Raw genomic sequence first — 25,692 nt, 5'->3', positions numbered from 1 at the left:
AAGTCTTTCAAGTATAGCAAGCTAAAAGGATGGAATACATACGTTTTTGAAGCCTTAGAAGTGTTTGTAGTTGATTCAAGTAGAGAGATAGAGAGAGGTGTATGGTTGAGGAGAGGGGAAATGAAGTGAAAATGAGCCTCATCTATATATAGAAAATGGGTGTGGGGCCACACACTCGGGTGTGCGGACACACAATCAGGTGTGTGGCCATACACTCATGTGTGTGGCCACACACTCCTCCAAAGGGAGTGTTTGGCCTTTTTGCAACCCTGGATCTTAAACCAACCCATCCCTAAGTCAAACTTTGGCTGTACGAGGCTTTAGATCATCCAAACAGACTCAATATAATGCTAAAAGATAGCTGAAACAAGTTTAACATTGATAGTATTAAATAGGTCAACAAGGTAGAAGTTCCGGGGTGTCACATGTAATATTCCAGGAAACATTGAAAATGCAATACTATTGTATTGAATGGTTCTACCCTTGCAACATTTGGATAAAGTCATCACCCGGTCGACAAGACAAGAACCTAGACCATTTCCTTTGTATATAAGACCTCGACACGCATCGTTAAAGACAAAACTTTTTTATGATACGGAAGTTTGCAGCTTCCACACTCGACATCTAATTTAGCATCGAGAGCAATACTAGAGTCTATCCCTCGGTATCGCTTTGATACTTTCTAACCTAGTGTTCATCTATTATAAAAGGATATCATTTGAAAGCTATGAGACATCCAGGAGGCTACGCAAGGCTACGCAGCAACACTAGGCTACGCAGCAACCCTGCCATCGTTTTTCTTTCTTGTTTCCCCATCGTCATTGTCGCTTTTCTTTGATTTCATGTGATTGAGGATCTAAAATTGCTTTGATTAGCGAGGTGCGTTATAATAGTTTTTTTGAATGGTAATTGTTTATTTAAATAAAAATCTATAGTTGCATTTCTCAAGGAATATGGGGTGGTGGGGTTATTAAAAATATAATAAAAGACAAATTTACGTATTAACAAAAAGACAAAATATGGACAAAAACATCTTTTCACAAACACGTAATAGCAAATTTCTAACATGAAGAGACCTGCAAAGAAAACAAAACTAAAGGACAAATGAAGTAAGAAAAAAAACATAGACCGAAGCTGCAAGAAGCACCAAACCACATGGACCACTTGTGTAATCTACTCTTATTAAACGTAAAGATGTACTAGATCCCTTTACACTAACAAACACCGTATCCAACTCCTCCCCCATTAACAACAAAAAAGACGTAAGCAGACTCACAAGTCACAAAAAAGTAAAAACATAAATCTGATTAAACAAATGTCGAGGCTCAGCTCAGGGAATTAGTAGCCGCGTAAAACAAATAAGCCTCCCAACTCCCAATATCACTTATATAAATATGCATTCAACTCATTAACAAACTCCACAACTGTTTCTCCTTCTCACAATAACCATGAAGAAACCTGGATTTTTAGCAGCTTCTATCGCCGCAGCTTCTGCTACAACCGCCATTAATGGCACCAAAACTTCTCACGAGGTAAAACACTTACGAAACCCTTTTGAAATTGTAACAGGATCCAATCAAATGATTTATATGGTTGATCGTATTACTTAATTCTAATCGATTCAACTTTGTTTCAGTTTTTAATAATCGAATCTTTGGTTTTGATTGTTGTGTAGGAACGTGGGATTTCGATTAAACATCAGACAGACTCTTCACAGGAGAAGATGAGTTGTTGTTCGGAGAAATTTGCGCCGAGGTTTGATGGATTGAGGTTTATAGAAACGCTTATAACTGCTCATAGATGACGAGAAGCCTTCGGAACTCTGAGATCTACGCTATTTGATAAGGATAAATCGGAGACTTTCTTTTTTAATGTTTAAGTCTGATTTGAATCCATTTCAATTTGGTTTCATAAAGCCGAAGGCCTTTTGTAATCAACTCATTATTATCAATTCATGTGTCTTAATCCAAATTGTGTGCATTTTTGTGCATCTCAACACCAAGACAAGTGGACAAATGGTTATCTTGGTTTTTTTAATTGTTTAATGAAATAATTTAAATAATAATTAAATACTTGTTTTATATATACGTGCCCAAATAATATGAGATAATCCACGTCACAACAATCCTATTAGGGGTGAGAACTTAGACATTACTGGTTTCGATTGATTCTAAGGATCATTGACCAAACTTATTGAGGCATATCGGTGCCGGTATGGGTTCCGATGCCGGTGTCGGTTTTTTAGTTTTTGGTACAGATAGACCGGTATATCATTCATTGCATATGGTACAAGTCGTTAAAGCATTAATGATGTGTGCAAACAGCTACACCTAATTTACCTACGATCTTAATTAACCTAAAATTCTAAGCAAAAAGTAAAATTATTTTTATCCAATTTTACAAGTTTAGACAAACTTAATTACTCAACAACTATTCAATCAAATATTCAAAAAACTTATGTTAGCTCGAATTCACTTTCCCTGAATGGTTAGATATTAATTATAGGCAATGCTCATTGGTTACCAATTAATATATTATTAGCAATACGAGTTCAAATTTTCTAATGTTGAATAAATTCATGTAGAGTTATGCATGGTCATACATAATTTAACATATAATCAATTATGTAATAGGATTGGAGCTATGTACGATTGAGTTAACAAACACAATTATAGTCATGATATGTGTTCTCCAGCACAGCCAAATTCTATACTTTAATTACTTATCTAAGCTTTGTTCGATCTTAGCTCTAATAATCCAATGGTCACTAAATTACTAAGTAATCAAATTCATGCATATTAATGGTCACTAAACTACAAAGAATATGAATTAAAGCAATCTAGTATCAAATTAAGCATGCTAGGTATAACCAATCAAACACAAGTCATTAACCAACTAGAAAAACCCATACTAACATAACTAAACCATGAGTTCCAGAAAAGGGAAAAGGGACAATTGAAAATGACGGCGTTCGAGAACAAGCTTCACCTCCACTTTCTACTTGGCTCATCCGAAATAAGTATTTTACAAATTTGAGAATCCCGATTAATTCTTAATTTTATTTTATTGTATTTATTTATTCTATACATAATAAAAATACAAACCATAAACGAGATTTCAATTACTCTATTTAATCTAGAATCGAACCTGGAATCTGTAGAATTGTATAATTGAAGATTTGCTTTTTATCATTCAATGAGCATCTTGTATTTCATAAAAAAATGGGAGCAATATAATCCTTACGTAAAGGCCATCCTACCCAACTCTCAGACATTAATATACGTTTCAAACGGAGATGATTATCATAAGAGATTCCTAACATATCAAAGGATTCCCGTTCTTGAAAATCCACACTTTCCCAAACCCAAAAAACAGATAGAATTCTAGGATCCCTCCTCGGGGCAAATACTTTTGTGCATACCTCTTCTGGTTGATCCGTACCATACTCTATTCTAGTAAGATGATACACACTAGCTATTAGTCCACCTGGTGCTACATCATAGGCACATTGGGAGCAGAGATAATTGTAACCATATACATATAAATGACAGCAATGAAATGTCAATCCCCCAGTTTGATTTGTAAAGTCTCTATTCTTTGGTAATCAAAGCCCAAAGATCTATGAATTAGCCCATGCTTAACTAGCCAAGCAGAAAAAATGAGCCTGCATCTCTTTTATCTCTCCTGCATTTTTTTATAAGTATTTCAAATTTACAATGAAATTTATGAAGATTGAGCCGTGACTTTTTATTATGTGCAAAGGAATCCTGTCTAATTTACTAATTTGGGGAAAGATACTGAACTTTTGTGTAACACCCAGAATCAGAAAGACCAAGAAAGGAAAGGAAAACCCTAAGTCAAAGGGGTCAACTCGTCGAGTCCATAGGTGAACATGATGAGTCAGAGTAGGATCCAGGTTATGGAATAAGTGACCGACTCAACGAGTCGGAAAGTGGACTCGGCGAGTCTTGTCTGATCGAGGAAAGCCCTAATCCGAGGGTTTGCACCCTATTTAAAGGACCTTAAGTCCTCTCCGTAGTCCCCCTTGTTGGCCAGAAGCTGCTATACACGATTCCAAACCCTAGTTGAGTGAGAGAAAGAAGGAAGTAGGTTTAGGGCTTTTGCAAGAGGAAGGTTTGGAGGATTTGACCACTAAGGAGCTGGAGGATCCAACCCTTTTGTTGTGAGTATCAGTTTGATGGTAACAATCTATCACTTTGCCTTTGTTGCTTCTAGATCCTCTCATGGATGATGTTTTGGGGCCATTTTGCTATGATAAGGAGCCTTTTTGAGTTAGAAGTCCAGATCTAAGTTGCTACTTTAGATCTAGGTGTGTCTTGGCCCAGAGATCCATAAAGTATTAGTTTTTGGTGTGTTGGTTAAGCATGTTTGCCCCAAACCCTAGCCCTAGAGTGTTTTAAGCCCATATCTCTTTGGTTTAACGTAAAGTTTGCAAGTTTATCTGAGGAATAGACTTGGGAAGAGTGGATCTATAAGTTGGAGCCCCTACATGGCTCGAAAAGCCACAGTATGGATTAAGAACTAAAGCGACTCGGCGAGTTAGATGAAGATGGGCATGGACTCGACGAGTTGGAAGAACAACTCAGCAAGTCTGTTGAAGATTGTCATGGACTCGGCGAGTCAGGTCGCGGAACACTAACCCCTTCTGGTTAAGGCTTAGATCAGTGAGTTGAATGGTGACCCAGTGAGTTGGACAGGATGGGACTCAGAGATCGTTGAACTCGACGATTCTTGGGGTGACTCGGCGAGTTGGGTCGCATTATGAGAGTTTTGAGTATATGTACTCGACGAGTCAAAGGACTGACTCGGCGAGTAGAGTCAGCCAGAAAGATTGACTTCGACTAGAGTTGACTTAGTTTGGCTTCTAGAGTTCAGTTTGGAACTAAGTGATATATGTATTGATATTGGTAGCTCGGGGAGCTAGTGGAGCAGCGGTTCAGAGAATTGTCGGTCAGCAACAAGAGGGTTATCAGCAAGTTCAGCAGTGCAGGTGAGTTTCCATTTGTGTGAATGGTTCTACGACCTCAATGTCGGCCCATGTAGTTATGAGTAGGAAGACCCGGGGGTTAGCCCTAGGCATTGTTTGCTAGTATGAGTTTTTGATAAACTACTTTTTGTTAACGTATTTTAAAATGTATGTGTTTTTAGGATCTTGAAAAGCTGGTATGTATTCGAACAAGAGAAGTTTTATGTAACATACACATTTTGAAATCGTGTTTTAAGTAAATAATAATATCAAATATTATGTCAATTTGAATGTCAAGTTCTAACGGATAGTTTTCACTAGAATTAAAGTAAAACTATGTTTAGAATCACTCATAAAATATTGGATGTCTTATGAGATTCCAATTAAAAGCCAAATAGTGAAATATAGCAAAAATATAAATTTTGAAATAAATAAAATTTTATAATTGAAAGTTGTAGATAATCTCTTTAGAAACATTTAGGTGAAAACCTCATCGAAATTCGAGTTATAACGAAGAAGTTTTGACCATTCGAAGATCCGCGACAAAACCGGCACGGCACCGAATGACGTAAAAAATGAGTTTTTGATAAACTACTTTTTATCCTTAGTAATCTAAATGAAAGTCATAGTATTCGTTAAACTGAGAAGTTCGATAAAAAGAACGCCAAAATCTGACTTCGTACGAGGAAGTTATAATTTTTGGAAATTTCAGCTTAGCAGTAGACAGCTAAAAACTCAAATTTTAGATCGAATGATTTTTACCCGACACAACCGAAACGAGAATTGAAGGTCTCGTCATTTTTAGTACAACAGTCAAAAGTCTGACGAAAACGGACGTCAGATGAAGAAGTTATGAATTTTTAACGGATTTTCTTCTCACAGTCTGTTAAAAATAACAAAATTAAAATTAAATTCAAAATTAGCTGACGAAGTCTAAACGAAAGTTGTAGAGCATAATTTTAGCTACGCGTGCATATAAAGAACATTAAAAACAAAGCTCGTATGCGTAAGTTATGGTTTTTTGAAGTTTTTGCACAATTTTCGAGAAATTCGCATGGATTGGAGTCAGCCACGTCACCCTCGCAAGATCGCGCCTCGTGTCCGACACGCGTCGCAGTCCGATTCGCCCAGAGCTTCGGTCCAATGCGCGTCCGCCCGGTGTCACACTTCGGAGCCTCACACCCGGCCCCTCGCATGCGCGCCACCGACTTCGCTTCCACTGTTGTCGTGTGCCCTTCGTTGCTGTTGCCACCGAGCTGCTTCGCTGCTGACTCACCCTTCCCCCCACGTGTCTCTCTGCCTCGTTGCCATCTGTCTTGCTGACTCCTCCTTCTCGGACCGATCCTCGCATTTTCAGCCTATAAAAGGGAGGCCTGCGAGCCTTCTCGGGTAACTTTGGAAAATTTCCACTTTCACCCCCCCCCCCTTTTGATATTTTTACTAAGCCGACTTCCCCCGAAGCCCCGGTACTGTTTCCAAAGCCTGAAACACGCCTCGAGACTCCCGAGAAGACCGAAAAATTTATCTTTTCGGTTTTGAAGCTCTACCTTCGCAGAGCCCGGTTTTCAATAAAACTCCCAGTTTTCAATGAAGAAAGTGATATTTAGAGCCGAAGTGCTGCCCAAATTAATATTTTAGCCCCCGGTTATTTCATCGTGAGTTTAATATATAGGAACAATTCTATGTTATGTGTTATATGTGCTATGTGCTTTTCAGTGTTATTATTCTGGGTCATTTTCATGGGTTATTTTTATTCGCTATTTTTAATAGCAAAGAAATACCTTTGACCATGTGATTAGTGAAAGGACCTAGATTCACGTTGGTACTGCTATGTAGCCTCTGGCCACGTAGAACATCTCTCCATAAGAGAATGATTTCTATTCTATGGTATTGGCAGAAGGTTAGACATGGCTATAAGCCTGATATCTACCAAAATGTTAATCCGAAGTTGTATGTCTTCTGTGCCATTTGGCCCAAAGCTTTATTGATGTGTATCAAGTATGGAAATTGTTATGTCTCATTGATTGTATATCTTTAAATCAAATCAATGATTGATATGGAATGTTTGTCATATGATTCACATATGCCCTTGTTGTTCCTTGTTCCTCTTTGCTTCTGCAATATTGAAGTATATATATATATATATATATATATATATATATATATATATATATATATATATATATATATATATATATATATATATGGCATAACGTTATATTGTATCTATTATTGAACTCACTAAGCGTCACCGCTTACCCTCTCAATGTTTAACAAATTGCAGGAGATAAATATCCAGTATAGTTTTATACTGGCAGAACATTTTTGAATAGTTTGAAACTATTGTATCGATAGAGGCTTATGAATAGTTTGAAACTATTGTATTTTGCACTCCCATATGCATAAAACTATAGAATACTGGGAAGTTATGTAATATATAACACTTTAAAATAGTCGGTTTGTATCCAGTAGTTTGTAACCTCTTTATCAATGTAAAATATTGTTTTTATGAAAATGCAAGTAGCATGTTTTGGGGTAACTATATTGTCAAGTATGAAAGTTTGGGTCTTTCATAAATACTAAATTTAGGGTCTTTCAATCATGGTATCAAAGTAGTAGTTTGAGTGAACTAAATTCCATGGATTGGTATTTAGACTTAAACTATTGGAAGTTCCATATATGAACTTAATCATTGTAAGTATAGGGATACAAACCATAGGAAATATATATAAGTAAAACTATTAGGTAATAATAAACCCTAATATTCTAAAATACGATGTTATCCCATATTGCAGAGCAATGGCTGAACAGGTTAGTAGCCATACCCCTGAGGTTGGTGGAGGTCCTCAACTCGAGGAAGTGAATACTCTAGTATCTCCTCGTGAGGAGCGACTCTTGGGTAAACTTATCGGTGTTATTCGACAGACTCTCGAAGAACACAAAAAGAATGGTGATAAGGGAAAAGAGAAAGCCACTCAATAATATTCAAAAGGAGAGGTGAAGCGTCCCTCATTCAAAGATTTCAAGAGTAGTGGTGCTACAGAGTTTTCAGGTGTTCTCAATCCCATTATTGTTCTTACTTGGATTCAGAACACAAAGAAAGTGTTTCGTATTTCTCATTAGAGAAGCCTTGGTCTAGTAGGAAGCAACATATGAAGCTCTCAACGGGTTAGACCAGGAGAATTTAGCGTGGGAAATGTTTAAAACTCGTTTGCCAAAGAAGTATTGTCCTCTATACATGAGGAGGAGATTGGAGAAGGAATTCCACGAGCTTAAACAAGGAGGAATAACTGTGAATGAGTATGAAACTCAGTTTAATCAAAGAGCAAGGTTTGTTACAAAGTATATTCCAACTGAAGATGAGAAAATTCAGTTATTCATGGAGGGACTACAACACGAAATCCATGATTTCGTTGCCAATCGAGAACTTCTGTCATTCGATAAAGCCGTTGAAGATGCTCGAAGACGTGAGCATGACTTAGAAATACGTGGTGCCACTTTTACTGCTCTGAAGCATCCACGTACTGAAAGAACTATTCCTGTTCCTTCTTTTCTACTAGCTCAATCCGTTCGGACTGAACCTGTTCGTCAAGTTCAAACTCAAAATGCCTCTTGTGGATGCGGTAGATCAGAATCTTTTTCTATTTAATCGCCTTCATGTCGTATTTGTGGAAGGAATCATTCGGGCCAATGCAAAATAGACAAGGAATCCATTGTCTGTTATGGATGTGGAGAAAAGGGTCATATAAATCCAGCTTGCCCAAGAAAGGATGTTACTTGCTATGCATGTGGTATTACTGGCCACAAAAAGCATTTTTTCCATACTCTTACTAGTCAGATGATGGGAAGTCAAGCTTCTGTTCAACAACCGGCGAGAAGTCAAGTCCCTGTTCAACAATCAAAGGGTACTCCAACTAAAAAGGAGGAGGTGCCAAAAGCTAAGGGTCGTGCATTCCAGATTACCTCAGAGGAAGCACGCGAGGACCCGAATGTTGTGACGGGTACATTTCTTGTCAACTCTAGACCTGCTAACATCTTATTTCATTCGGGTGCCTCAGATTCTTTTGTGTCGTACAAATTTGTGCATTCCTTTCAAATTGCTTGCTTTGTACTCGCGCAACCATTTCACGTAGATACTGCGGGAGGTATATCATTACTTGCTGATAAAGTCTATAGGGATTGTGTTATAGAAATTGAAGGCTATACTTTTCTTGCTAACCTGATCCCTATCTCCTTGCCCAACTTTTAAATTATTCTCGGCATGGATTGGTTATCAAAGAACCACTCAGAAATCTTGTGCTATGAAAAGATAGTACGCATTCCTATTGAAGGGGAGAATCCTATCTATGTCTACGGTGAACAAAGACTCTTAAAAAATAATCTCTTTCCTTAAAGCTCGTAAATTCATATCGAAAGGGTGTTCTATCTATCTGGCCTACACATTTGATGTCTTAAAAGAGGAGAAGAAAATTGTTAATGATGGTCTTGTTGTTAACGAATATCCTGATGTTTTCCCCGATGACTTGCATGGCCTTCCTCCGGATAGGCAAGTAGAATTCCGAATTGACCTTGTGCCTGGTGCTGCTCCGATTGTAAAAAAACACCTTATCATCTTGCGCCAGCTGATATGAAAGAAATGATGATCCAACTGTAGGAACTACTTGAAAAGGGTTTCATTCGACCGAGTACCTCTCCCTGGGGTGCTCCGGTACTGTTTGTCGATAAGAAAGAAGGATCAATATGGATGTGCATTGATTACCGTGAGCTGAATAAAGTGACTATCAAGAACAAGTACCCACTACCTCGCATCGACGATTTGTTCGATCGACTTCAGGGTGTTAGCTATTTCTCAAAGATTGATCTAAGATCTGGCTATCATCAGTTGAAAGTTCACGAGCACGATGTACTGAAGACTGCTTTTCGTACTCGATATGGGCATTATGAATTCCTTGTTATGCCGTTTGGTTTAACAAATGCTCCTGCTATATTCATGGATATGATGAATCGGGTATGCCGCCCAATGCTCGATAAATCAATCATCGTATTCATTGATGATATTCTAATCTATTCCAAGTCTGAAGCTGATCATGCCATTCATCTTCGTGCGGTATTAGAACTTCATCGAAAGGAGAAACTATATGATAAATTCTCGAAATGTGAATTTTGGCTTCGCCAAGTTAAATTTCACGGCCATGTTATTTCTAGTGATGGTGTATCCGTAGATCCTATCAAAATCGAAGCCATTCAAAATTGGGAAGTGCCCCATAATGCTTCCAAAATTCGCAGTTTCTTGGGTCTCACGGGATATTACCGGAGATTCATTAAAGACTTTTCTCGTATAGTCATACCTTTCACGAGTCTTACACGGAAGGAAGTGAAGTTTGAATGGGGTGAAGCCCAAGAAAAAGCTTTCTCAACTCTAAAAGATCTTTTGACTCATGCTCCAATCTTATCACTCCCAGAAGGTGATGATGATTTCTCCATATATAGCGATGCTTCAAGATTGGGACTCGATTGTGTGTTGATGTAACGTGGCAAAGTGATAGCCTATGCCTCAAGACAACTGAAAGATTATGAAAAGAGTTATCCCATTCTTGATCTCGAACTCGCTGTAGTGGTATTTGCCCAAAAACTTTGGAGGCATTACCTTTTTGGTACAAAATGCCAATTATTTACTGACCACAAAAGTCTCAAGTACATATTCAGTCAGCAAACTTTGAATATGAGACAAAAACGAGCCATGGAGCTGATCAAAGATTATGATTTTGAAATCCTATATCATCCTGCAAAAGCCAACGTAGTTGCCGATGCACTTAGCAGAAAGGTTTATCGCAATAGTATGTGTTATGCTATTACTCATACTACAGTAAAATTAACTATTTTAGATGAATTAGAGAAATGGCAAGAAGAGGACCTAAAGCCAGAAAATGTGAAGAAAGAAAGGATGATACATTATAATGATGCTTTACTTGATGATCCGCGAGGATTAAAAGTATTCAAGAATCGGCTGTGGATTTCGAAGATTGGTGGATTGAGACAGAAGATTTTAGATGAAGCCCATAAATCTAAACTGTCAATCCATCCTGGTACAAGTAAAATGTACTATGATGTAAGAGTTGATTATTGGTGGCCTGGATTAAAGAGAGACATTGGAAGATATGTACAGGAATGCTTAGTATGCTTACAAGTCAAAGCAGAGCATTAAAAGCCTTATGGAACCCCAGAAAGTGTTAGTGTTCCTATATGGAAATGGGAAGAACTGTCCATGGATTTCATTACCAAATTGCCAAAGACTGCTAGACAGCATGATAGCATTTGGGTAATCGTCGACCGACTGACTAAAAGTGCTCATTTTCTTGCCATGCATGAAACGGCTCCAATGGAGAAATACGCACAAGTATACTTGGATGAAATTGTTGCAAGACATGGTGTGCCACTAAAGATCATTTCCGATCGTGATACTCGCTTCACTTCTTACTTTTGGGCGAGTATGCAACGTGAATTATGATCTCGAGTTGCTCTCAGCACAGCTTATCATCCCCAGACAGATGGTCATACGGAGAGAACAATCCAAACAGTATAAGATATGCTTCGTGCATGTGTCTTGGAGTTCGGTGGTAACTGGGATAAATACTTCCCTCTTGTCGAATTCTTGTATAATAATAGTTACCACGCTTTAATCAAAATGCCACCATATGAAGAATTATATCGTCGCAAGTGTCGTACTCCATTATGTTGGCAAGACATAGGACAGAAGATCCTTGGAGGCCCTGAAATGATTCAAGACACCACCGACAAGATTCAAATTGTACGAGAAAGAATGAAAGCAGCCCAGGATCGACAGAAGTCCTATACAGAAAAGAGGAGACGACCCATAGAATTCCAGGTGGGAGATTTTGTAATGCTGAAGGTATCCCCATGGAAAGGCCTTATGAGATTTGGGAAGAAAGGAAAGTTGAGTCCCAGATTTGTTGGACCTTTCAAAATCATCAGAGAGTTGGTAAACAAGCATACCACTTAGAATTGCCTGAAGATTTGGCAGGTATTCATGATGTGTTTCATGTGAGCTATCTGCGCACATGCTTGAGCATCAATGATGAGATAGTTCCATTATCCAAAGTGAAATTGGATAATAAGTTAAGATATGTAGAAGAGTCGGAAGAGATCGTGAATGAAAGAACAACTAATCTACATAATAAAGAAGTAGATTTGGTGCTTGTCAAGTGGAAACACCATCGAGGCCCAAATTATACTTGGGAAAATAAGAATGATATCAGAGCAAAATATCCCCATTTATTTTAATCGATGTAATTTCGGGGACGAAATCCTCAAAAGGAGGAGGTATTTGTAACATACACGTTTTGAAATCGTGTTTTAATTAAATAATAATATGAAATATTATGTGAATTTGAATATTGAGTTCTAACGGATAGTTTTTACTAGAATTAAAGTAAAACTACGTTTAGAATCACTCATAAAATATTGGAAGTCTTATGAGATTCCAATTAAAAGCCAAATAGTGAAATATAGCGAAAATATAAAATCTGAAATAAGTAAAATTTTATTACTGAAATTTGTAGATAGTCTCGTTAGAAACATTTAGGCGAAAACCTCATCGAAATCTGAGTTATAACGAAGAAGTTTTGACCAATCGAAGATCCGCGACAAAACCGGCACGGCGCCGAATGACGTAAAAAGTGAGTTTTTGATAAAATAATTTTTAGCCTTAGTAATCTAAATGAAAGTCGTAGTATTCGTTAAACCGAGGAGTTCGATAAAAAGAACGTCAAAATCTGACTTCGTATGAGGAAGTTATGATTTTTCGAAGTTTCAGCTTAGCAGTAGACAGCTAAAAAAACTCGAATTTTAGATCGAGTGATTTTTAGCCGACACAACCTAAACGAGAACTGAAGATCTCGTTATTTGTAGTAGAACAGTAAAAAGTCTGACGAAAATGGACGTCGGATGAAGAAGTTATGAATTTTTAACGAATTTTCCTGTCCCGGTCTGTTAAAAATAATAATATTAAAATTAAAGTCAAAATTAGCCAACAAAGTCTAACCGAAAGTTGTAGAGAATATATTTAGCTATGCGTTCATATAAAGAACGTCAACAACAGAGCTCGTATGCGAAAGTTATGGATTTTAGAACTTTTTGCACAATTTCTGAGAAATTCGCATGGATTGGAGTCGGCCACGTCACACTCGCAAAATCGTGCCTCGTGTCCGACACGCGTCGTAGTCCGGTTTGCACAGAGCATTGGTCCAATGTGCGTCCGACACGCCTTACCCCATGTCACACTTCGGAGCCTCGCACCCGGCCCCACGCATGCGGGCCACCTGCTTCGCTTCCGCTGCTGCTGCCACCGAGCTGCTTCGCTGCTGACTCACCCTTCCCCCCTCGCGTGTCTCTCTCCCTCGCTGCCATCTGTGTTGCTAACTCCTCCTTCTCGAACCGAACCTCGCATTCTCGGCCTATAAAAGGGAGGCCTGCGAGCCTTCTCAGGTAACATTAGAAAATTGCCACTTTCACCCCCCCCCCCCTCCCCCCCCCCCCCCATTTTTTGATATTTTTACTATTCCTACTTCCCCTGAAGCCCCAGTACTGATTCCAAAGCCTGAAACACGCCCCAAGACTCCCGAGAAGCCCGAAAATTTTATCTTTTCGGTCTTAAAGCTCTGCTTTCACAGAGCCCGGGTTTCAAGAAAACTCCCGATTTTCAACGAAGAAAGTAATATTTAGAGCCGAAGTGCTACCCAAATTAATATTTTAGCCCCCGGTTATTTCACTGTGAGTTTAATATATAGGAACCATTGTATGTTATGTGTTATATGTGCTATGTGCTTTTCAATGTTATTATTCCGGGTCATTTTCCCGGGTTATTTTTATTCGCTATTTTTAATAGTAAAGAAATACCTTTGACCATGTGATCAGTGAAAGGACTTAGATTCATGTTGGTACTGGTATGTAGCCTCTGGCCATGTAGAACATGTCTCTGTAAGTTACTGATATCTATTTCATGGTATTGGCAGAAGGTTAGACAGGGCTAACAGCCTGAAATCCACCAAAATGTTAATCCGAAGTTGTATGTCTTCTGTGCCATTTGGCCCAAAGCTTTATTGATGTATATCAAGCATGGAAATTGTTATGTCCGAATGATTGTATATCTTTAAATCAAATCAATGATTGAAATGGAATGTTTGTCACATGATTCACATATGCCCTTGTTGTTCCTTGTTCCTCTTTGCTTCTTCCATATTGAAGTATATATACGGCATAACGTTATATTGTATCTATTATTGAACTCACTAAGCGTCACCGCTTACCCTATCAATGTTTAACAAATTGCAGGAGATAAACATCCAGTATAGTTATATATTGGTAGAAGATTTTTGAATAGTTTGAAACTATTGTATCGATAGAAGCTTATGAATAGTTTGAAACTATTGTATATTGCACTCCCATATGTATAAAATTATAGAATCATGGGAAGTTATGTAATATATAACACTTTAAAATAGTCGATGTGTATCCAGTAGTTTGTTACCTCTTTATCAATGTAAAATATTGTTTTTATGAATTTGCAAGTAGCATGTTTTGGGTTAACTATAATGTCAAGTATGAAAATTTGGGTCTTTCATAAATACGAAAGTTAGGGTCTTTCATTTTACTATTATCTTTCTGTTCATTAAGAAATATGCCATAGTCGGATATTATTTAATAGGTTCTAGAAAAACAGTTATGTAACTTTCAATTATCAATAAAGGTATGTATTTTCTTTAATATTGTTCAATGTATGTTATATAACTGTGATACGAAGAATGACGTTACACCACCCGGTGTTTCCGCCGATGGCCGGGGTGTGACAAATTTCGTATCAGAGCTATTAACTATAGTGAACTAGTACTTTCTTAGGAAAGCACATCTATAGTTTAGGGCTTACTCTATTAGGTTTAGGTATATCCCTTAGCCTACAATAAAAAGTATTATTACTTATTCTACTAAAGTAACAAACAATAATTAAAGCATGAATACAATAAATAAGAATATAGAGTCATATATAAAGACTCAGACCCGCGAAGAGAATACACCTTAATACCTAGAATGTTTTTGATCTCAAGGATTTAGATCAAATATTCCAACAAAAGTTTATATGTGCATAGATCCTATCACAACTAGGTGTAGGTGCGTAAATACATTTTATTATGATCAGATCATATGGAATATTTAATTTCGGAGAAATATTTGATAGACTAAACTCTTGATGATCCAAAATGTATAGGAATTCGACATGGCACATTCACGAGAATGGATAATCATCGAGGATACAGATGAAGAAGAGGAAGTTTCATTCCCCAGGATGGTAGGCGATCCTTACTATCCTACCACTTTTGAATTCGACATGGCACATTCACGACATGGCAAATCCAACCAATTTTCATCCAATACCTTCTGACGATGCAGCACCTTTACCTTCCAATGAATGGGAAGAGAGTGAACCAATGGAAGAGAGCGAACCAATGGAGGAGAAAGAATCAGTAGCATCATCTTTACCACCAATGAACACTCTTTATCGTCAAGTTCCAGGAGAAGCAAAGATGAAACGCACAGCACGTAAATGCATACCCATATGAAAAAAAAAATTAACAAGAATCAGAAGGCGACATCTTGAGGAAGTCAGAGAGTTCAAGATGAACCTGTACGGATAGCCCAAACCGTCGATAGGTGGGTGGCAGAAGAAAGAGCTGCTAAGATGTATGAGACAGGTCAATCATCTCGACCACATCCCCCACATTCTTCTGAAGTGAACGCCTTATCTCAATTTTTTGATAAAAGTGTGAAAATTGTAGATAAGATGGAAATTATTGAAGGAAGGGCTACTCATCTCTCTGGAAGAGTACGAAGGCTAAAAGGACAAAGAATGCGAGATCAAGAATCAGTGATGGATGTCCATCATCGTATAAATTTCGCTTATAACGATATGATTACTCACGATGCAAGGATTGTAGAGTTAGAGCTATACAATCAAACCTCGAGAAAAGAGGAGCGCATAGGAGGTCTTGAGCAAAGAACTCAAGCACTTGAGGAGCAAGTGGTTAATGTCATTGATGTGCTAGGTCATCACTTGGGTTTCTGGTAGATAAGCTAAAACTAGTGGTTGTGTAAATATAGAAAATCAGACTAGGTAAGGCAAGAAGAGTAAAAGTTTATAGCAAAGATGTAGAAAACCTTGCAAATTTTGTAATGTTTATAGAAACTTTTCTCTTATAAGCCTAAATAAACTGATGTAACCACCAAAATAATATGAAGCATATATTACAATAATCATTGTGTTATCCATTATGTTTTACACTTTGAAGAATAATTGAAGTATTTAAGTATTCACGTATTAACTTACTAACAAAACTCATAAAATTCTTATTATTTATAATAGGAACTAAAACAAAATGCCTAGAAGGAGTAATCGGCTAACCCCTAACCGACCATCAACACCACAACAACAACAACCGCAACCACCACCAGAAATAAACCCCTCAATAAGTACAGTACAACTTGAAGAAATCATATCTCAAATAATTGTTGCGGCTCTATCTAATGTCACAAGAGATGGAGTTAGAAATGAAGGTCATGCAGGGACCACTAGAACATGTATCTATAAAGATTTTATGAATTGCAGGCCAAAAAGTTTTCATGGAAATGAAGAGGTAGTTAATTTGATGAGGTGGATAGAAAAGACAGAGTCCGTCTTTCAAATAAGCTTTTGTCCAGACGATTGTAAAGTACCATTTGCAGCATGTACTTTCGCTAATGCAACACTTACATGGTGGAATAGCCATGTGAATACAATGGGGATTGATACTGCAAATTCCATAAAATGGGAAGAGCTAAAAATAATTCTAGTAGAGGAGTATTGTCCTAGGGAGGAAATACACAAGCTGGAACAAGAATTGTGGACCCTAACCATGAAGGGTTCAGAGATAAAAGCTTATACCGCTAGATTTAATGATCTTGTAGTAATGTGTCCAGCACTTGTAACCCCTGAATATAAGAAGATTGAGCGATATATTTGGGGTTTAGCATCGCAAATCAAAGGCATGGTGATCGCTTCAAAGCCTACGACTTATGACAGCACCAAGAGGATAGCTCATCAGCTAACCCTCACAGAGATCCAAGGAACAGAATAAATCTCAAAGGTTGAGTCTCCCAAATCTAGAACAAACAAGCGCAAGTTTAATAGGAAGAATCCCAAACAATCATCTGAAAAAAGACAAGAAGTGGCAACTAATTATGCAGCCACAACAGCAGTACCTACGCAACCAAAATCTTCATGGTGCAATCAGTGCAACCGTCATCATCCAGGTGACTGTTTTGTCTGCATGAAGTTCAAGAAAAAGGGGCATACTACTAGTTACTGCAGGAGCACAACACCTGCAACAATCAATCAAGAAACCAATAATGGGACAGGACGTGGTGAAGGAAGAAAATGTTACGAGTGTGGGGAGCTTGGACATATCAAGAAAGAATGTCCAAAGTTAAGGAGTCAAGGAGGCATAGGACGTGGCAGGGCATTTGTGATCGGAAGCAGAGAGGCAATCCAGGACCCTTCGGTCATATCTGGTACGTTTCTCATAGATAATTTATATGCTACCATACTCTTCGACTCTGGAGCAGATCGAAGTTTTATAACTCCGACATTTAGAAAATTGTTAAGTCATAAGTCTAGCGTATTAAAAGAAATCTATGAAGTAGAAATCGCTAACGGACAATCTGAGAAAACACATGAAATCCTAGAAAACTGTCTGTTAACTCTTAATAACTACATTTTCATGTCAACCTCATGCCAATGTCCTATCGGTAGTTTTGATGTCATAATTGGCATGGATTGGTTATCTTCACACCGCGCCGAAATTTTATGTCATGAGAAAGCCATACGGCTACCCTTACCAAACGGCGAAGCCCTGATTATCTATGGTGATAAATCTGGGAAGAACTTCAAATTCATCTCTTGTACTAAGACCCAGAAATATCTACATAAGAAATGTAGCGCATTCTTAGCCCACATTGTAGATAGGAAGAGAAAGACAAAAGAAATCAAGGACATACCTCAAGTATGTGATTTCCCTGACGTGTTTCCTGAAGATCTACCTAGAATATCTCCCGTCCGACAAGTTGAATTTGGAATTGACTTAATTCCAGGAGCAGTACCAGTAGCGAAATCTCCTTATTGATTGGCTCCATCTGAAATGCAAGAATTGTCTAGCCAACTACAAGAACTTCTTGAAAAAGGCTTTATCCGACCAAGTTTTTCACCTTGGGGAGCACCAATCTTGTTTGTCAAGAAGAAGGACGGATCCTTTCGAATGTGTTTTGATTATCGGGAGTTGAACAAGCTAACAATCAAGAATTGATGATCTATTCGATCAACTGCAAGGATCTAGCTACTACTCAAAGATAGATCTTAGATCAAGATACCATGAACTCAGGGTACAAGAAGACGACATTCCAAAAACAACATTTAGAACACGTTATGGTCATTATGAGTTCTTAGTTATGTCTTTTAGATTGACCAATGCCCCAGTAGTGTTTATGGATCTCATGAATCGCGTTTGCAAACCATACTTGGATAAAATTGTGATCGTATTTATCAATGATATATTGATATATTCACGAACCAAGGAAGAACATGGTCAACACCTGCAAATAATCTTGGAGCTACTAAGAAAAGAAAAGTTGTACACTCTCCAAATGCGAGTTTTGGATTAGAGAAGTACAATTTTTAGGTCATATAGTTAGCAAAGAAGGAATTCATGTTGACCCATCCAAAGTCGAGGCAATCAGGAATTGGAACGCACCAAAGACACCGACAGAAGTGAGTCAATTCTTAGGACTTGCTGGCTGTTACCACAGATTCATAGAGAATTTCTCTAAAATAGCCAAGCCGCTTACAACACTAACCCAGAAGGATACGAAGTTCAACTGGGAAGACAAACAAGAAGCTACTTTTCAGAAACATAAGCAAATGTTGTGTAGTGCTCCAATCCTATCCCTTCCAGATGGGACAAAAGATTTCGTCGTGTACTGTGACGCATCAAATCAAGGATTGGGATGCAAAGAGGAAAAATTATCGCCTATGCATCACGACAAGAGTCTCCAAAACATATTCGACCAAAAAGATCTTAATATGAGACAAAGAAGATGGGTTGAATTGTTGAATGATTACGATTGTGAGATTCGTTATCATCCAGGAAAAGCAAACGTGGTAGTACATGCCTTGAGCAGGAAATAATATATTAAACCCCGACGGGTACGAGCATTAACTATAACTATCCATTCTAACTTTACCGCACAAATTAGAAAAGCTCAACTTGAGGCTCTAAAAGAAGAAAACATCAAGAACGAAGCTTTGTGAGGAATGGAAAAGTAACTTATACAAAAAGATGACGGAACGTGACGCCTTATGAACCGAATTTGGACGCCTAAGTTCGGTGGAGTCAAGGACTGTAACGCACGTAGATCCGAGCTAGTCAATTTAGAGACAATAAGTGTAAAAAATGACTTTTCGGCAAAAGATTATTTATAATAAATAGTCTAAACCAAGTTGTAGAATATGTCTCAAGGTTTCCGTACATATAAAGAACGCCTAAATCTAAGTTATAACGAAGAAGTTATGGTCCGTCGAAGTTTTTACGACAAAACCGGCATGACACCGGGAAGCGTAAATAGTAAATTTACGATGGAGCGACTGTTAGCCTTATCAATCTAAATGAAAGTTTTAGTATATGTTAAACCGAGAACATACAAAAAAAAAAGAACACCTGAATCTGACTTCGTATGAGGAAGTTATGAACTTTCTAAGATTTGGCTTAGCAGTGCACGGCCCGAAACTCGATTTTTAGTTCGAGCGGTTTTTGGCTTACGCGACCTAAATGAGAGTTGATGATCTCATTAATAGGAACTCAACGGTAAAAAGATAAACGAAAATGGAGTCCGTAAGAAGGAGTTACGAATTCTTCGCGGTCATTTAACAGTCTAAAAACTTCATACTGTTAAATTTGATATCGCTCTAGAATTAGCCGACAGAGTCTAAACGAAAGTTGTAAATCTTGATTGTACCTACGCGTTGGAAAAAAGAACGTTGAAAACGGAGCTCGTATGCAAGAGTTATGATTTTTCTAAGTTTGAAGGCTGATACACGATAGGGGGTGACGTGGCACCACCATAATTGGACACGTGGCACCACCAGAAGGCTGCCACATGCCCCAACTTGGCGAGTAGGTCCTCCTACTCCGCGAGTCCATCAGTCAGCACCCCTATAAATAGAGGTGTCGGGTTCCCTCACTTCCTCACACCTTCAAACCCTTATTTCTCTCTCTTAAGCCCCAAACTCCCCTAAAGTCTAGGAAAACCCCCTAGCACCTGAAGGAAGCCCTGAGGCTCCTGAAGCCTCGAGAAAAGAGTCTTTCGGCTTAGAAACGCTACTCCAGCGAAGCCCGGTTTTCGAGAAAACCCGCTGTAAGTGAGTTATGCCTACCCTATCTTCAGTATAGCTTATGTTTCGATATAGTAATGTTATTAGGGCCTTATAAGGAGTGGTTGGGATATTATTATGGGTTATATAAGTATTTTTTAACGCTTATATAAGAGTAATAATAGCCAGACTATTAATTAGTCTCAACGAATATTAGACTAAACCCTAGTGATATTGATACTAGGTTTTGTCGAGGAAGTTGTTTTAAGAGTAACGAAGTGTTGTCCGAGTGCCGAGTCACCACCTTCCCAGGTGAGTGCATAGTTACTTTCATCTTACACATAGATATGAAGTATTTAATATAAATTACGTGCTATGTGTGCATATTGTCTGAATACTTGCTGTCTATGCTGGGTGAGAGATTTTTATACATGTTTTAAATTGTATACATATTTTTATATCTACAAAATATGTTGGGTGAAACATGGGTAGATGAAGGATGAGGGGTGAAAGCTGAAATAGTGGAATCTTAGTGGTATGGACCTAGTGCCCTATAGGTGAACATTGGCAGCAATGGACCTAGTACCCTATAGATGAGCACTAGCAGCTGCGCCACAACCTGTAGATGTTGTTGATCTAAGATAAACATCCTAGCAGCTGCGCTCTAAGGATAATATCAGTAGTTGCGCCTAATAGAGAACATTATAACCTTGACAGTTGCGTCTAAAGGGCAATACCGGCAGAAGCACCTCATATAGAATGTCACAACTATGGCAGGTGTGCCTAAGTGACAGAACTAGCAGTTGTGCTTGACAGCTGTGTCATTGACAACGATGGACTTCGTACCTATTCCTTAGGAAAATCCTTAATTATAAATGAACGAGAAATAGCTGATTCTTAGGGTAGATCCTTAAGATTAAAGAAGATAATGAGGATGGGTAATTGGGTTAACTATTTGATGATTAAACATAATAGTTATATTAATGTGGGTTGAAAACTCTATGTACTCACCAGGTTTCCCAACCTGACCCACTCAGTTTATTTGTATCACAGGTGTCGATACGAAGCTACTTTACACTGAGAGATTTAAAAGAGATGTAGATCACTAGTGTAAATAAATGTTAGTTATGTTTATGCTTATGTTTCTGTATTGACGATGACATCCCAAATGTTTTAAATTAATAAAAAATACTTGTCATCAGAAATGCTTTGATAATGTATTTATCATGTTTTACTGGGAACAAATTCCGCAACATTTTTATTAAAAGAGGTACTCTTATTTTTATAAAGCATAAACAAAATCGGTCTTTTTTGGCCGTGAAAATGGAGATGTCACAGTTGGTATCAGAGCATTAGTTTAAGCGAACTAGGAATATGGATTTATTTCTAGACTTAAACATAGAATGCTAAGCGATGATTGTGAGGTGTGAGCACTAGCTTATTTTAGGAATTGTGCCTAAAATGCTTTTATGTGCTATATGTTTGTGCCTGATATGCTGTTATTTGTGCGGATCTATGGTCTATTGCCGACTGGATCTGGAAACCTTATGTGTTTAGGATTCTAAGCGTTTAACTATGATATTAGAATTAGCATGTAAATGTTTCGGAGTGATAAGAATGATTTAAACGTCAATCCTAAATAAAGATCTAGATTCACCTTATTCGGTTTATAGATTAGGATGGAAAGGACCCGTAACGGAAACGTGAATGCAAATGGGAACCGAGATCAGCCCTCAGTGATTGACCAAATACCTGTTGTAGTAGCCACTCCTGAGCCAATCACGATGGCCAGAGTTCAAGCGTTGATCCAGATGATGTTGGATCATCAAATGGAGGAAACAAGGCGTTTACTTCAACAAACCCGAGAGGAACTTACGATGCCTATTGAACAACCCGAGCTGAATGACGGGCAGTCTGAGGAAGGGAATGACAGCAGGACCGTTGGTCAAGCTGATCCACCGATGATTAAGAGGAACAATCAAGATGAAGTCAAGAGGAATGGATGCAAGTACAAAGATTTTCTAACTTGCAAGCCATCGACTTTAACATGGAAGGAAGATTCGATCGGAGTCATGGATTGGATCTCAGAAATGGAATTAGCCTTCATAACATGTGGTTACAAAGGCAAGCTACAAACCACGTTTGCAGTATGTCAATTCAGAGGAGGCGTTGTTCGCTGGTGGAACACCCTGAGGAAGACTCTAAGCCCCAATGAGCCCCTGCAACTAACATGGGCAAATTTTTTGGTACAGTTCAAACGCAGGCACTGCTCAGCTCAAAACATGCTTGAGCTAGAGAACCAATTCCTGACCTTGAAGAAGGAAAGCATGTCGATTGATGAATACACCAACAACTTCACCGAGAAAATGGATTTTGCCTTGCGTCTTGTCCTAGATGAGCTGACAAAAATCGACAAGTACGCTAAGGGACTTCCATGGGAGTATGCAGTGCGAGTACATCAGGCACCTACTTTGGAGGCAGCTATCTGGGCTGCCAAGTCGGTTGAGGAGATGATCAAGGGAAGAGCCGCCAACAAGACCGAGGTTGGCGAAAAGAGGAAGTTTGAGGGGTCTGCGAAGCCCGATGAGAGAAGCAAGTCCAGTACAAGGAAGTTTAGAGGAGGAGGGAATGAAGAAAGATGGTGCGAGAAGTTCAAAAAGAAACACTCTGGAAAATGCGCTGAGGAGGTGACTTGTTTCAAGTGTGGGAGGCATGGGCATTATGCCAACGAGTGTAAATTCAACAAAAGGGTGTGTTACGAATGTAACGAGGAAGGGCACTACAAGCAAGATTTCCCAAAGATAGAAGGGTCAACAAAGCCAAATGTGCCACCAAAACCAAAGGCAAGGGCATTCCATATGATCCTAGACAAAGCAGCTGACGATGCAAGGAATCAGGAGTGAGGATGGATATATGGAGATCAAGTTATGAAGAAGCCATGTAGATAGTGTCATATGGTGTAGCCTATTAGAGGCATAATATAGGGTGAACTTGAACACCCATGTACTCGTCTCAAGGAATAATATAAAACCTTCGTTTTGATATTTGATGTGTTAAGTTTTTATGTGATTTTCTTGTATGGTGACTTGGAAAACTGCGGGACAATACTTGGGACGAGTATGAGTAGGTGTGAATGGTAGTAGAGGCCTATACTACCGTAAGCACAGGACTCACGCTTGGATCAGGGAAAGTCACAAGGTTACCAAGAAGCTAGTAATTAATATTGTTTTATTGAAATATGTCGTTACCATCATTTCGGTAATGACTAAGAGGATGATTGTTATTCCGACCTTAGTGGTCATATCGAATTGATTCCGACTACGATAACTATGTTACGTGGTTCAAAGAACCAAGTTTTATGTAGCATCTGACTTAAGCCGGAAGATTGAAATAAAAGATAATCAAATCAATCGGTAGAGGTATCGCGATAATTGCTTGTAGCTAGAAATGCTACCTTTTTAAGATGTGATTTAGAACATGAAGGAAGGTATAGTCTGTTCTGGAATTTGACTCTAAGAGACCTGAGTCTAAGGTTTGCAATATGCGATGATAGGTCATTAGAGTATGACACATCGATCCATTGTAGTAATAGAAGAGTCTTATCTTAAGTTTGTTAACAATAAGAAGGAGTCTCTGATAAAGAGCAAGTTTGTGACATGAAGGTCATGATTGAAAGTGTAACAAGACATAGAGAATGTGTGCAAGATCAAGCACCGCTTGCAGTCAAGAACACCAGGAGTTAGATACGCATTCGAAGAAACATAGAAAGTTACGATTGTTACCTAGGATGAAGAGATAACATATGGAGTCATCATGTGAGCCCTGTTTCGTTGATGATTCTGGGACGCAATCATCCTAAGGGGGAGATAATTGTAACGCCCGTAGATCCGGGCTCGTCAATTTAGAGACAATAAGTGTCGAAAATGACTTTTCGGAAAAAGATTATTTATAATAAATAGTCTTAACCAAGTTGTATAATATGTCTCAAGGTTTCCGTACATATAAAGAATGCCTAAATCCAAGTTATAACGAAGAAGTTATGGCCTGTCGAAGTTTTTACGGCAAAACCGGCACGACACCGAGAAGCGTAAATAGTAAATTTACGATGGAGCGACTTTTAGCCTTAGCAATCTAAATGAAATTTTTAGTATATGTTAAACCGAGAACATACAAAAAAAGAACGCCCAAATCTGACTTCGTATGAGGAAGTTATGAATTTTCTAAGATTTGGCTTAGCAGTGCACGGCCCGAAACTTGATTTTTAGTTCGAGCGGTTTTTGGCTTACGCGACCTAAATGAGAGTTGATGATCTCATTAATAGGAACTCAACGGTAAAAAGATAGACGGAAATGGAGTCCGTATGAAGGAGTTACGAATTCTTCGCGGTCATTTAACAGTCTAAAAACTTCCTACTGTTAAATTTGATATCAGTCTTGAATTAGCCGACAGAGTCTAAACGAAAGTTGTAGATCTTGATTTTACCTACGCGTTGAAAAAAAGAACGTTGACAACAGAGCGCGTATGCAAGAGTTATGATTTTTCTAAGTTTGAAGGCTGATACACGACAAGGGGTGACGTGGCACCACCATAATTGGACACGTGGCACCACGAGAAGGCTGCCACATGCCCCAACTTGGTGAGTAGGTCCTCCTACTCGGTGAGTCCATCAGTCAGCACCCCTATAAATGGAGGTGTTGGGTTCCCTCACTTCCTCACACCTTCAAACCCTTCTTTCTCTCTCTAGTTTCTCTCTCTAAAGGCCCAAACTCCCCTAAAGTCTAGGTAAACCCCCTAGCACCCGAAGGAATCCCTGAGGCTCCCGAAGCCTTGAGAAAAGAGCCTTTCGGCTCAGAAACGCTACTCCAGCGAAGCTCCGTTTTCGAGAAAACCCGCTGTAAGTGAGTTATGCCTACCCTATCTTCAGTATACCTTATGTTTCGATATAGTAATGTTATTAGGGCCTTATAAGGAGTGGTTGGGATATTATTATGGGTTATATAAGTATTTTTTAACGCTTATATAAGAGTAATAATAGCCAGACTATTAATTAGTCTCAACGAATATTAGACTAAACCCTAGTGATATTGATACTAGGTTTTGTCGAGGAAGTTGTTTTAAGAGTAACGAAGTGTTGTCCGAGTGCCGAGTCACCACCTTCCCAGGTGAGTGCATCATTACTTTCATCTTACACATAGATATGAAGTATTTAATATAAATTACGTGCTATGTGTGCATA

General features: G+C 38.5%; 1 protein-coding gene and 1 long non-coding RNA gene across 2 annotated transcripts in view; one reads left to right on the top strand and one right to left on the bottom strand.

Moving 5' to 3' along the window:
• The first annotated feature begins 969 nt into the window (after positions 1 to 969).
• On the top strand, positions 970 to 2,085 carry LOC111905645 (uncharacterized). The gene is made up of 2 exons (XR_002854964.3): positions 970 to 1,532; positions 1,676 to 2,085. It is a non-coding gene; the product is annotated as an uncharacterized LOC111905645 (long non-coding RNA).
• A 1,126-nt stretch (positions 2,086 to 3,211) lies between these two features.
• Positions 3,212 to 25,692, bottom strand: part of LOC122195727 (NAD(P)H-quinone oxidoreductase subunit J, chloroplastic-like) — a 43,742-nt gene continuing 21,261 nt past the window's right edge. The window contains exon 2 of the mRNA XM_042897806.2: positions 3,212 to 3,492. Within this exon, the coding sequence (XP_042753740.2) occupies positions 3,212 to 3,492 (281 nt within the window). The remainder of the gene's footprint in view (positions 3,493 to 25,692) is intronic.

Source organism: Lactuca sativa, chromosome 8, assembly GCF_002870075.4.
Source record: "Lactuca sativa cultivar Salinas chromosome 8, Lsat_Salinas_v11, whole genome shotgun sequence".
Lineage (NCBI taxonomy): Eukaryota > Viridiplantae > Streptophyta > Magnoliopsida > Asterales > Asteraceae > Lactuca > Lactuca sativa.
Note: the sequence above shows the minus strand (reverse complement) of the source record. Positions and strands in the feature narration are given on the sequence as shown.